We start from the raw sequence: 15,258 nt of genomic DNA, 5'->3' as shown, positions 1-15,258 counted from the left end.
TACATGAGCAAGGATTTGAACTCTTTTAATTTCTGAGACAGTTTTGTTTTTTAGTTGCATTCTATATAGTTAATGTCAGTTTGAGGCCTAAGGTGCATCTGATTCAGGCCATGGTCTTTCTGTTCACTTGCTATGCATCATAGAGCTGGACAATGAATAAGGATGACAGAAGAAGGGTTGGCAATTTTGAGCTGTGATGTTGGAGGACAGTGCTCTTTGGAGACAAAGATGATAAAATTCATCTCATATACTTTAGACATGTTGCTAGGAGGGCCTATTCCTTGGAGAGGGAAATGATGCTTGGAAAGGCAGAGGGTCAGCAAAGGAGAGAAAGACCCTCAACCAGATGGATTGACACAGTGACTGCCACAATGGGCTCTAATTCAGCAAGTGTGAGGCACAGGATAGATAGGTCAGGCTTTAGATCTGTTCTTCATAGGGTCACTATGGGTTGTACCTGACTCGATGTCACCTAATAACGACATATATAATTGATGTTGCCATCAGACCTCCTGAAAATTCAGGGTTAAAAAGATTATGGTTCTACTGCAAAGAAGTCTGTGTTACTGTCTGATTATTCATTGGCAGCTGCTAAAGGCCTCTCTTCAAAGATTTTCTATGTAGAGTATGTTGTCAGTGAAAATGACTGGCACCAAAGCAACAAAACAATAATTGAATATGTCTGTATTAAAAAAGTGTTAATAGGCCACATACTGTCTGTCACTCATATATAACAAATTTTACTATGAATACAGGTATTAACTTTGTTTTATGAAGAACGTTTGCTCAAACAAATCCTCTCATTTGTCTCTTCAGAGTCTTGGTGGTGTTTTTTTTTAAAGATATATAATTCTTATTCAAAATACTTTTGATTATGAAGTAGCTCTGACATTATGCTGCTATTTAGATTTCTACTTCTGTTTAGTATTGTGAATGTTTACTTAGATTATAAAGAACAATAATGATCTAACTTAATTATATTAATTTATGACTACATTTCGTATAATCAGCAGGTAGTCAGTAATATAGTGAGTCAGTCCATTCAGGATAATTTTAGTTAACTTAACTTTTTCTCTGTTTTTCTAGGTTAAAAAAATGATCGTATTTTAGTAACTAATCAGCCTAATGCTTTGTTGATGAACATTTTTGCCATCATTATTTGTTTCATATTGGATTGAGAAAATGAATCCAGACACAGAAGAAAGTACAGGATGTTGGGGAAAAGTACCTATTAAACAGTGGAACATCTAATAACTGATATCCAAGGTTTATTAAAGAAACAAATTTGTTATGCTTCGATTTTGGTATGGTGTTGACTCTGTAGCACATAGGTAGCCCTCCAAAAATCATCCAGTTTTTCAAATTATGGAAATTTTGTGGAAGACGTTGACCTGGATTTTGAGCCTCATCATGGTTTCATCAGAATTTTATAGTGACCACAGACTTTCCTACAGTTCTCAAGGTAGGAGTCCTGCTTTTGACATTGACAAAACCCCAGCAATGCTATTTCTGTAATAAGAAGAATTTAGAACATTTAGTCTATGTCAGCTTTTAATTTGGCATATGTAGTGATTTCAGATGAGGACTAGTGTGTTAATTCATTGCTGATTTCATAAATGTTTACCTTGTCCTCATAATGATCAATATCCAATAGACTTTAGGGTTGATTGGTCTTGCGTGACAGAGGACATATCCCAGGCCTTCTCTTTTAATTCTGAATTCTAAACTTCAATAAGGCCTTTTCAGTTGCTAAAGTTTAGGGACAATGCTATGGTCAAAGGTAATCCAAAAAATTTATGCTGTAAAAGAGATAAAACCCTAATATTATTCTAATAATAATTCTAAATCTTCCAAGTAGGACCATTTGTATGAAAACGAAAATAAACAACAACAACAACAAATCCCACTTTTCCAACTTAAAATTCTTATCTAAAGGTCACTTTAGATAGTTTTGACCTTGGGGTAAAGCATATAAGAGTTGTAAGATGTTAAACCTTTCAAATTTTATTCCTTAGACCCCTGTGGTTTTAATCTATAGAATCAAAATTCATATAACAGAAAAGATCTTAATAAAGATATTTGGCAGAGTGAGTGTCGCTTTGTTTCCATGGACAAGTCTAATCTTTAATAAAAGTGAAAGGCATATCTTTTAGATTTGCCTCTTATGACATTAATAACAAAAAAAGGTCACCTTTTGTTGTAGATGAGCCATATATTTGAGGCTATTCTAGTTTGCTACGTATATCCGAAAGTCCATGTGTACAAAATGTGTATCTCAAGGTGGATTAACAAAGCCATGACATTTAGTATGAACTCTTGTTTATAAAAAGTGAAACAAATACTGCCTTTAAACTTATTTCCATTTGGTTATGATTTCATGGGAATTTATATTTGTGGATAAACACATGTATAGACAGTAAAACAGTGGGCAGACATTTGTTTTCTCTTAGTAGTAAATCTAACTAAAATAAGGTGTAAGACACTAGATAGGCAATAGTTAGGGCATCGAAGTGAGGAATACATGTTTAATAACTTTTAATAGCATCTTCAGCCTAGCTCATGGATTTTTAACTTCTTTAGATATATTACATGTTCTGTATAATTAATTTATATGGTACACAGTTCAATGGTGTTGTACATCTGTTGAGCTGTATAATCATCATTTCTATCTGTTTTACACTTTAAACACCCTCAAAAAGAATTCCATACCCTTTAATAGCTACTTCCAAATTTCTCCTAAAAGCACTTCTCCTTCCGTAGCCCCGTCATTGTTGTTGTGAATCATCAATTTAGAATTGACCCATACGTGACCCTCAAGTGGGTTTTCAGAGGCAATAAATCACATGGGAGGAGATTGTCCATCTTTCTCTTATAGAGTAGCTGGTGGATGTAAACCATGTACTTTCAGGCTGGTAGTGCAGCTCCTTCCCAGTAGGCCACTACGGCCACCTAGGTCTGGGGAACCACAAATCTACTGTCTTGAGAGATGTGCCTCTTCTAGATATTTTATATAAGTGTAATCATATAACTTGTGGTCTTGTGACTGGCTTCTTTCATTGGTGATAATGGTTTTATAATATTAACTTAAAACTAAAATCCAGCATATATTATTATTTCATTCCTCTTTAATTGCAGAATAATATTCCATGTATCCATTAATTAGTGATGGACAGTTAAGTTGTTTCTTCTTTTTTTTAAGAATCATGCTGCTATGAACACTCTTATAAGATTTTTTGTGTGTGTGTAGATGTATATTTTTTTGGTGGGGTATATTCTTAGCTTGATGTTTAAATTCATGTTTAACAGTTTGAGGAACTGCTAGATTGTTTTCCAAAGTGACTGCAGTATTTTAATTCACATCAATGGTGCTTTCAAAAAAATTTATTTCTTCATAGCTGTGAAATTCCACTTAAGCTCCATTGTTTAACTCTTCCATGGACAAATTTTATCTGAGTTGAAATCTATTCTTTTGCACAAAAAGACTTCATTGTTTTTAAAATTTCAGCGTAAAATAGCCATTCTATAGAATTCTATAGAATTTAGCACTAAAAGAAAATCTCTAGTTAAATAATTAAAAATATTTTTGTTTTGAGGAATGAAAAAACTAGAACTTAATCTTTAGATTTTAAACATTTATTCTTTGTTTTTGTTTGATATAATGTATATTTTTTGCCCTACCTAAAAAATAATGATTATGCATTGTTTTAATCAATATAGTTGTTGTTTATACTGCTACTTCTTTGTTCTGTTAAATTTTCTTTTTTTCCATATGTTTATTCTGGATTCTCTGCCTTGTGATTACAAAGAGGAATTCCTGACTTATCTTGAACACTACCAGCTAACTATTCCAATAAGGGTTGATCAAAATGGAGCTTTTCTCAGCTTTACTGTGAAAAATGATAAGCACTCAAGGAGAAGACGGAGTATGGACCCTATTGATCCACAACAGGCAGTATCTAAGTTATTTTTTAAACTTTCAGCCTATGGCAAGCACTTTCATCTAAACTTGACTCTCAACACAGACTTTGTGTCCAAACATTTTACAGTAGAATATTGGGGGAAAGATGGACCCCAGTGGAAGCATGATTTTTTAGACAATTGTCATTACACAGGATACTTGCAAGATCAACGTAGTACAACTAAAGTGGCTTTAAGCAACTGTGTTGGGTTGGTAAGTAGTTGTTATATTTTAAATTTCTGCTGGGGAAATAAGTTAACAGTGTAAATGCCTTTTCTCAGTTTAAAAGAATATGTGAATATGAATATGTATGTGCACACACTTGCATATGTGATTTAAATAGGGAAGGTAGTAGTCTAATTTTTTGTTATTTCTAACCTTTAATTTTTTTTGTAGTCTTTTAAATAATTGTTGTATTGACTTTACAAAGAATAGCTTTAAAGCCTTATAATATTAGCACATGAGTTAATGAAATTACAGACTTGTTTTTACACATTTTTTTGTCAAATAAGTGATATTTTATACATAATAAGACTTAGTCCCTCTTGGAGAGTTTAAAATATTTGTATATATGTGTATTATGACAGCAAATCCTGACACTGATTGACTATTAAGTTTCTTTGATTAATACCTTTTCCTGATATGTAAAATAGCTTAAAATTACCTGTGACTTACTCTTGATCTATAATTGTAGCAAATATTTTACCAATGTCAATTCTTTATGAAATATTTTTTCTAAGTGTTTATATAAAAATTAATGATAAATCTTGGGAAATTAATTCAAGAGTGCAGGGTACATGCGGAACATCCAAACCATTCAAATCTAATAGTAAATATTTCAGAGTTATAAAAGTAAAGGTAGCAGAATAAATGATGTACTTTATTTTCTGCTTTTGCACTATTTAGACTAATGTGGTTAGTACATTAAGCTTTGCCTATACATAAGATTACAAACATTTGATGCTTAAGTCATATCCTTAGTTTTAATTATATTTATTCCATTATACACATTTCCTCAGTCAAACTTCAATTTTAAAATAGAGTCATACTTTAAAATAGAGTTGGGCTTAAACTAGTGCTGACTTTGAAAAGAATTTCAAGTACTACATGGAGAAAGATATCATTTACACATATGTGGAAGAAATCACCCATACTGTCCTTTTCCTGTGACTGAAATAAAATGAACCTCCCCCCACCACTGAGGGGGAAAAATTTTCCCTTATTGGATTTAATTCCTCTAAGTGGATACATTGGATAAATTATGTTTATCACTAGTGGTTCCCCCTTCTTTGTAAAAAGTGTTAGAACTTTATATATATAAAAGTTTTATATTTTAAAATAAATTCATCCAGAATTAATCTGGGCTTTAAAACTTCTAATATACCTAAGTTCCACTGTGACCTCAATTAAGCAGAAAAGTAGACAATTTAAGCCTCCTCAGAAGTTCCCTGAAAGATAGACCTGTTGATATGCATCTGGAAGACCTCAGCTTTGAGCACGTTCTAGAGCAGTCCTATCTTACACATTTAAGATGGACGTGAAGCAGAATCGACTCCGCAGCAGCTGACAACAATAACACAGTAATTAGCTAAGTTAATTAAGTTTGGCACTGACACTAATTACACTGGAGATCGTTTTAGCAGACTGGTGAAACGATGTATTTTGGGAAAGCAAATTGGTTCCGTTGTGTGGTTTGAGGGAAGAGGAGTGATTGGAGAGTGGAATATGAATTAAAGCAAATGGGAAATAAAAAGACAAAGATGCCAATGGTGGAGAAGATTTAATAAAAATGTAGAGATTTACCCTATCTGACACCTAATATGATGTATATGATATAGCTTTTGTAGTTGAGGTATTTATATTGTTTCTTTGATACGGAAATAAAACTCAAATGGATGTGGGAGGTAAAGAAAAAAAAAGCAGTTGAATAAGTCTGAAGTTTTATCTTTTGGATGAATGTATATATAAATATTACTAACTGAAAAAGACAATTTTTAGAGAAATATTGAACTGGAACGAAGGAGAATGAAAAAGAATGATTTTGATAAGTCAACATGAGGTATCTGAAGAACTAAGATATCAACTTGGCATTTAGAAAATAAAACATAGCTCTGAAATTAGGAAAGTCTTTTTCTGGAGAACAGTGCTTTTAGTTTCATTAATGTAAATGACTTTATGAAATTGTGAGAGGTTGGCTTATGAGACAAAAGTGATTATAGGACTGAAAATGGAACTTCTGCATTTAATGGACTGACAATCTTCAGCAGGATTTTGCTTGCATATAATATGAGTGATTTTGTACAATAATTTCCACACTCTGTCAGGTTACCTTTTTTTGGAATGGGAATAAGTATGCATCTCTTCCAGTCAGTTGATCAGGTACTTGTCCTCCAGATTTCTTGGCACAACCTGATAAGTCAAGCATTAAATTTATCTGTAGTGTTTGATGTCTTAAAAAATGAAAATGGTCTAAGGATCTAAAATTTAACATAAATTCATTTGTCTGTCTGCTGACAAAGTCTTGCTCTTGAATTTATTTTTTAAAAATTCTTTCAATTAAAGCTGATAAGATCTTTTTTATCCATCTTGTTTCAAGGAATTTTTATAAAAATGTGACTAAGCAAAGTATTTTCATCCCCCTGCTTGCTATTTGAGGGGTGTTTAATATTTTAAAATTTGATAAATAAAAAATTTATTCTATCTCTATCTTTATATAAACCATGTGATAGTCATACTGTGTGCTTTCAACTTGAAGACCACTCTTCAGTTCAGAAAAGTAGTAACAATTTTTATCATTAAATTATTCAGTATTCTCTTTGTCCTTCCCTTTCCTTACCCTTTTAAAATGAATTGATTTAGTGCTTCTCATCTTTCTCTTTTTTCCCTGTAAGTTCTGTGTTGTTGTTATGTGCTATCAAGTAGACTGCAACTCATAGCAATCCTATGGACCATACTTCTGAACCTTGCGCTATCCTAAGACAGTCTCCCTAACTCTGACACACCTACCCCCATTATCCCAGTCACTGAATCAATCCATCTCACCCTGGGTCTTCCTCTCTTTGTGCTTTCCCTCCATCCTTCCAAACATGATGTCCTTCTCCAAGGACTGGTCCCTACTGTATGAGATTTCCCCAATTTTGCTCCCCCTTCCAATTGATTTAAAAAATTGTATCTGTCATGTTTCTTCCAAGAGATAACTGATTTTTCCCAATTGCTTCTTTTATTCTGCTCATAATGTTGTTGTTTGCCCTCGAGTTGAAATAGCTCATAAGAACCCTATCGACATTTATCACAGTTTATAGGATTTCCAGAGGCATGTTGTTTAGGAAGTGGATACCACTTCTGCTTCCAAACCTGTCATAGTATGTTATTGTTTTTATATGCTATTGAGTCGCTTGTAGTGTTTAGTGACCCTATGTACAGAAGCTCTGAACCCTTCCCTGTCTTGAGCCAGTCTCACTAACTCTGACACACCAACTGCCATTGCCCCCGTCACTGTATCAATCCATCTCATCCTGGATCTCCCTCTCCTTCACTGTCTGCACTTCCAAACATGATGTCCTTCTCCAAGGACCGATTTCTCCTGGCCACATGCCCAAATTAAGTGAGGCGGAGCTCTAAAATCCTAGCCTCCAAGGAGACTTGGTTTCACCCTCTCCAAGACAGACCTTTTCATTTTCCTGGCAGTCCATGTTCAAGACTCTTCTCCAGCACCACACTGAAAGACATCTACTTTGTTATTCTTAGTCATTGTCCAACTCTCTGAAGCATAACATGTAATTGAGAAGACCATGTCCTGGATTAAGCGCACCTTTGTGTTCAGACTGACATCGTTGTTCTTCTGTGCTCTGGAGAGGTCCATGACAGCAAATTTTTCTAATGCGATTCATCTTTTGATATCCTATTAGTGTTGAGTGTTGATTGTGGATCAATTGTTAACAACCTCAATCTCTTCTCCATCTAATATGGTGCTGCCAATTGGCCCAGTGGTGAGAATCTTTGTCTTCTTGATATTGAGCTTCAATCCATATTGAAGACTACAGTGCTTGACCTTTTGCAGCAAGTGCTTCAGGTCCTCCTCAGTTTCAGCAAGCAAGATTGTGTCATCTGTATATTGTACATTGCTATGAGTCTTCTTCCAATCTTGATGCCACACTCCTCCTCATAAAGCCCTGCTTCCCGAATGATCTGTTCTGCATACAGATTGAAAAGGTATGGGGACAAGATGCATTCCTGACACATTCCATTTCTGATTTTGAACTATGCAGTGTTTCCTTGCTCTGTACTGAGGACTGCTTCTTGGTGCAAATATAGGTTTTGCATAAGCACGATCAAGTGCTCTGAAATTCCTGTTTTCCGCAAGGTTAGCCACAGTTTGTTGTGATCCACACAGTCGAATGTCTTTGCATAGTCAATGAAAGACAGACTTTCTTCTGGTACTCTCTGCTTTCTGCCAAGATCCATCTGATATTGACAATAATTTCCCTAGTGCCATGACCTCTTCTCAACCCAACCTATATTTCTGATAGTTCTCTGTCAATGTACTGTTCAAGTCTTTTCTGGATAATCTTCAGCAGGATGTTACTAGTGTGTGATATTAGTGACATCCTTCGATAATTTCCACACTCTGTTGGGTCACCTTTTTTTGAAATGGGAATAAATATGGATCTCTTCTAGTCAGTTGGGCAAGTAGTTGTCCTCCAGATTTCTTGGCACAACTTGATGAGTACATGCAGGGCAGTATCCGTTTTCTGAAATATGTCAGTTGATATTCCATCAATTACTGAGGCTTTATTTTTGCCAAGTCCTTCAGAGCAGCCTGCACATCCTCCTTCATCAACCATTGCCTCTTGGTCATATATTGCTTCTTGAAACTCTTCTGTGTTAGTCAACTCTTTTTGGTACAATGATTCTATATTCTCCTTCCATCTGCTTTTAATGCTTCTGGAATCATTCAATATCTAGCATTTTTAAGCATTGCAACTCATGGCTTGAATTTGTTCTTTAGTTCTTTTAGCTTAAGAAATGCTGAGCGAGTGATTTTCTGACTCCAGCGCCTTGCACATTTCGTGATAATATTTTGCCTTGTCTTCCCAAGCAGCCCTTTGAAATCTTCTATTCAGCTCCTTAACTACCTGGTTTCTTCCCTTTGTTTTGGCTTCTCAGCGTTCTAGTGCAATATACTGAGTCTTTTTTGACATCCACTTTGGCCTTTTCGTCTTCTTCCTTCTTAGTAATGACTTTGCATTCTTTATGAACGATATTCTTAATATCTTCTCACAGCTTATCTGGTCATCGTTCATTAGTGTTTAAGGCCTCAAACCTATTCTTGAGTTGGCTTTTAAATTCATGGGCGATAGACTCAAGGTCAAACTTTTATTCCTGTGGAGATGATTTAACCTTCTTTAGCTTTAATTTGAACTTGCATATGAGCAGTTGATGGTCTTTTCCACAATCAGCACCTGGTCTATTTTTAACTGCTTATATTGAACTTCTCTAATGGTTCCTTCCACAGATGTAATCAGTCATTCCGGTGCAATCTGATTCAGGTGATATCCATGTGTATAGCCTGTGTTTATTTTTCTTGTAAAAGGTATTTGCTATGAATAAATCATTGATATACAGAATTCTTTAATTCTATCACCAGCCTCATTTCTGTCACCAAATCTATACTTTTCGACTACTGATCCCTCTTCCTGATTCTGAACTTTTGCATTCCAGTCACCCATTATTATTAAAGTGTCTTGGTTACATGTTCGATTGACTTCTAACTGCAACAGTTGATAGAAATCATCAATTTCTTCCTCTTTTACTCTGGTTGTAGGCACATAAATTTGAATGATGGTGATATTAACAGGTCTTCATTGTATGTGTATGAATATTATCCTGTCACTTACAATATTGTATTTCTACATGGGTCTAGAAGTGACTTTAATTATGAAAGTGATTCCGTTTTTCCTCACCCTTTCATCTTCAGCATAATAGATCATATGACCATGGGATTCAAAATGTCACATGCCAGTCCATCTCATTTCACTAATATCCAATATATCAATATTTATATGTTCCATTTCTTTCTTTACAGTATCCAGTTTTCCTACATTCATGCTTCTCACATTCTGTGTACCAATTGTTAATTTCTTCTTACAACTGTTTCTCCACCTTTGTGTTTCTAAATTTGAGGGCTCAACTTCAGTTGCCATATCTGTTAGTCTATTCTAAGTGTGCTTGGCTGTACATAGGGTTTTCAAAGGCCAGTTATATTTCAGAAGTGGATGACCAATCCTTCTTCCTAGTCTGTCTTATTTTGTATGTTCACTGTTAGAAGAATATTTGACAGACAAGTTTTTTACCTAGCAGGTGAAAGACACTTCCCTTACAGAAATAACCAATACATTCACTGTCTACCCACCTCACACACGTGTGACTTGTCTCTACCCTGTTCTTGTTACTCGCAATTTTTTTGCAGAATTGCATACCTAGTCACACCCTCTCTTCCCCACCTCCTCTCAATATGATCAGCAGTCACTTCTGTGATGCCTTGCACTAGACACTGCTACTGGTTTCTCATGCTGTCGTCCATCTCTTGCTTAGGATGATGTAAATCCAAATCCCATGTACCAACTTCAGAGAAAGATTTTTATTTGAGGCTGTACTGTAATTCCAAGGTCCAGATAAGTCTCTTAGAGATCTGATGCTGTGGTGATGCTTGTAGATTTGAGATTGAAGATATATATCCTTTCCCAAAAGATGAGATTAGCATAGCCAAGCCGATGCCCTTCTGTTCTTACCTGATCAAGGTGATTAGAGAGAGCTCTCAGATCCTGTCTTGTGTGACTCCATGGGTTTCGGATGCTGTGTGACTGGAGATACCACTCAGTTCAAAAGCCAGACTCTGAAGTAGATTTGAGCTTGAAGATATATATCATTTCCCAAAAGATGAGATTAAGGTAGCCAAGCTGATGCCCTTCTGTTGTTACCTGATCAAGAAAATTAGTGAGAACTCTCAGATCCTGTCTTGTGTATTTTCTTCAAACCTTTTAGAGATGCTAATGACTAGATAGGTAGCCAAACAAGTTTAATTATCCTGTTAGGCTTTCTATTTATTTCCTTTGATTTGAAGTTGTATTTTTACCTTTTCTATTACTTATTCATTCTCCAAAAATCTATGAGTACCCACCACATACCAAGAACTGTTATAGATTCTAGGATTGGGTAAAACTCAAATCCCAGCATTATTATGGAGCTTGCATTCTAGTGGAAAAGATATACAAGTAATAAGATAACTAAGTAGATACAGATCATAGTATGTTAGGACTGATAAGTGCTAAGGAAGGGGGAACTGAATACATATCTTAAGGGAAATGAAGAATGAAATGCTGACATTAGAGGGGTCAGATAATATTTCTAGATAATTACATATATTTTTAGCTTAGATTATTTGAAGAACAGCCGGGATGCCTCTATGACTGGAGGTACATGAAAGGAAGAATATAACTGGAAAAGTAGTTTTGGGCCCGGTGTAGGATTTTAGACAATTAGGATAAAATGCATGATTACAAGTTGAGTCCTGAGCAACTAGAAGAATGTTTGCTGAACTCTGTTGTATCCTGTGTCATCCTCGTCATCTCTGTCATACCTTAGACCATTGTTTCAGTCACTGTTTCAATCCCTCTTGTTCAGAATCTTACTTTCCTTCACTGACACTCCACTTATCCAAGTTTGATGTCCATTTTGAAGAAGTAGACTCTCTTAAGGCCATGTCGAAAGAATGTGAGACAAAGCTTTACTCTCCTTGCTTCTAAGGAGCACTCTGACTTTATCCAAGATGTATTTGTTTTGTTCTTTTGGCAGTCAATGGGATAATTAGTGCACTTTTCCAAAACCACGACACAAAGGCATTATTTCTTCCTTTGTAATTCTTATTCATTGTGCAGCTCTCAGATGAGTAGCAGACAATTAGAAAGACCATGGCTTAAGTCATGCACACCTTAGTCTTTAAACTGACATCTTTGTTCTCCAGGACTTTGGAGAAGTCTCTGACAGAAGACTTTTCCAATATTATATATTTCCTAATCTCCTGACTGCTGGTACAAATGTGTTCATTATGGATCCAAGTAACATAAAGTAGTTGACAGTTTCACTCCTTTCGCCATTCATCATAGTGTTGCTTATTGGCCCAGTATTGAGGAGTTTTGTTTTCTTTGATGTTGAAAAATAATCCATTTTGAAGGCTGTAGCCCTGAAACTTCTTCAAGTACCACAGGTCCTCTTCACTTTCAGCAAGCAAGATTGAAAAAAAAAAAAGAATGATCCAGGAAGGATTAAAAGAAGAGGAATGTAGCATCCACTACCAAGGTAGAAAAACAGACCCTCAATAACATGGATTGACATAGTGAATATACAACAGTGTTCATAGAACAATGAACTTGAGCCCAGGAGGATGGCATAGGATAGTGCAAGGTTCATAGGATAGCTAAGAGTCTAATTGACGCAGGGAGACCTAATAGCAGTAACATAAGAAGTTAGATTTAAGGTAGAGATGTGAATGGGGTTTTAATTTCATAGTGAATACTATGTAGATGGCTTTTAAAGCCACTATTTACATATACTTAAATATCTTTAAATACTTAAAGGTATTTAAAGCCATTGTATTAAATTACTTCAAGAGGGAATAGAGATAGAGGGATTTATATACTGAACCTTTGGGTACTTCAAGGGATTAGGGAAGTCAGAGATAAGGAAAAGCAAAGAACACAGGATTAAGAAAATTAAGCAACCTTAATTCTGAACTCTTGTGATAACCATAATACCCTATCATATATCGCTTTTAAATTCTTCTCTCCATCATCTGTTTCAATGCACTATACATAATTTACCAAAGAAAGAATTTTTCTTTTATTTTTCAAAGAGAGGAGCAAACTGGGTGGGGTGGGGGTGGGGAGGGCTGGGCAGGGAGAAAAGTACAACAGTGAATGAATAGAAATCCAAAATACCTGTAAATGTTCATGAAATGTGATAAAATTTTAAAAAACAGAAAGAAAAAAAAAGAAAATTTAAGCACAACCAGGTGAGTGTCCTAGAAGCAGCTAGAACATTTAGATGAAACTATTGCTGTGAGTCCAAGTTAGATTAGGACTGGGAGCTGGCCATTGCATTTCTTCAGATGGAAGGTTATTTGTGACCTTTACAAGAACAGTTTTGATGAAGTGGCATAAGCTAAGGTACAAGCAAACACCTGAATTGAGAAGGTTTAAGTAAAAATTGGAGTATTAAAAAGAATATATAGACGTGATTTAAAAGATATTTAGAAAAGCAAGAAGTAAATAGAAAGAATTTCATAATTAAAGACTCAAGGCTCCAAAGTACATAACTTATTTCTCTTCTTCAAAGCTGGGATGATAGCAGTTCTTACTTCAAAGAGCTGTTAAGATTAAATTAAATAATGCGAGTACAGATTTTATAGCATCTCTAACACATAAACTCTACATAGTCCTTCCATTCTGTAAATTAAGGACTTGGGTTACTTGTAAGGTGCTGACTTTATTCTTTCCTAGTGATCCAATATTTTTGTGTGGGGGCTTCTGACTTCCCTTTGCCAATATGCAGAAGGTCCTTAGTACCATCACATTTCTGGACAGTGCTCCGTGTCCTGCTTCATGTACTTCCCTCTTACCTGAACTTTTTACACAGTATCCTTTTCTGCAGGAATAGTTTGGTGTTTTGTTTGTTTGGTTTTTTTTGTTTGCTGGCACATTACTAAAAGAGAAGTAAACCCAAACTCACTGTCATTAAGTTGGATCCACCCTGCAGCGGGTTTCTGAGACTTTTGCATATTTACAGCAGGAGATTGCCCATATTTTCATCTGTGGAGCAGCTAGTGGCTTCAAACTGGTGACCTTTCAGTTAGCAGCTCAATATATATTATGCCACCAGGACTCTTTAGCACATCATTATGATACTTGTTAAAGTAATTCAACCTCAAGCATTAAAGTGTGTTAATGGGATGTTATATTACCCCTGCTAGTATTTGCATTTAATTTAGATACTAAAATACACTGGTGAATATAAGTTTTGTTTTGTTTTTCACTTCTCAGTTCATGTTATGTAGTTGCCTGTTACCTACATTTACACATTAGAGCACCTCATGATCTTTATTTCCAAATATGAAGTATTACGTATAAATATCCCTAAACAGAGTCTTAGAGCTTTAGAATTAAAAGGGATATTAGAGATTATCTAGACTGGGGAGTTTTAAAGCAGTAAATCCTTTTCTCAGATGAAATGTTTTGTGGAAACTTAATACATAAATTAATAAAAGCACAGCTGATGTTCCTCAGCTCTGGAATCCAAGCCGAATAGGTCTCCTTTGTTGTCTGGGGCCATCCCCTAAGGGCACTTCCATGGAACCCAGAGGGCTCCCTAGAGTGCTGTTTTAAAACCACTAATTTAGACCAACCCTTTCATTTTTCCAGCTGAGGAAATAGGCCCTGAGAGTTTGTGTGTTATCCAGCTTTACAGGGTAAATTACTTGGATTCGGAGCAACCCTCATATGTAACATAGTTATGAAAACACTATTAAACGAGGGTGAAAGTTATTTCTGATCCTGATAACTTTGGGCATCTCGTTTCTTTTCATCAGCAAGCATTTATTCGGTTTACTTATTACATGTACTATATTTACTGTGGCTGTAGTTGATATAAAGAAATGTGAGACTTCACCCTCTACCTGAAGGATGCGGGCAGTCTAATTGAGAAACTAAAACATGCGGTTGAAAAGTTAACGCAGAATTGAAAAGAAGACTTCAAGACTAGAACAAAGCAGTGTGGAATGAATGGGAGATAAGTAATAACATCGCTGGAACAGGGTAGCTACTCCTTTTAGGATTAAGAATGTGTTAAAGAAATGGCATAAATAAAATACAATATAATAAAAAATGGCAATATAAGATGGGAAGTAAGAGTAGAACACCGTTTTAAAACTAGCTCCTTAACTTACCTCAGTATATACTGGATCAAATTCTTAGCTCCTAATCCTTTGGTGGCTATGAGTTGTCTATGACTCGATGGCGCTTAACAACAACAATCCTTTGGCTCATCTGAAAAATGAAGGTATATATTAATTAAGAAAGTATTAATTAGTATTTGTTCCCAAATACTTTAGTATCTAATTAGTATCTGATTAGTATCTAATCAAATATTAGTATCTATATTTGTTCCCTTTCCAAAGAAAGGTGACCCAACTGAGTGTGGAAACTACAGAACAGTGTCATTGATTTCACATGCAAGCAAGATTCTGC

General features: G+C 35.3%; 1 protein-coding gene across 1 annotated transcript in view; it reads left to right on the top strand.

Annotated features, from left to right (window-relative positions):
• Positions 1-1,365: 1,365 nt before the first annotated feature.
• ADAMTS6 (ADAM metallopeptidase with thrombospondin type 1 motif, 6) overlaps positions 1,366-15,258 on the top strand; it is a 509,355-nt gene continuing 495,462 nt past the window's right edge. The window contains exons 1-2 of the mRNA XM_006899365.1: positions 1,366-1,462; positions 3,807-4,171. Coding sequence (XP_006899427.1) covers positions 1,366-1,462; positions 3,807-4,171 — 462 coding nt within the window. The remainder of the gene's footprint in view (positions 1,463-3,806; positions 4,172-15,258) is intronic.

Source organism: Elephantulus edwardii, unplaced genomic scaffold, assembly GCF_000299155.1.
Source record: "Elephantulus edwardii isolate Elephantulus edwardi_28Jun2011 unplaced genomic scaffold, EleEdw1.0 scaffold00254, whole genome shotgun sequence".
NCBI classification, from domain to species: Eukaryota; Metazoa; Chordata; class Mammalia; order Macroscelidea; family Macroscelididae; genus Elephantulus; species Elephantulus edwardii.
The sequence above is the reverse complement of the archived record's forward strand: the minus strand, read 5'-3'. Positions and strand labels throughout refer to the sequence as shown.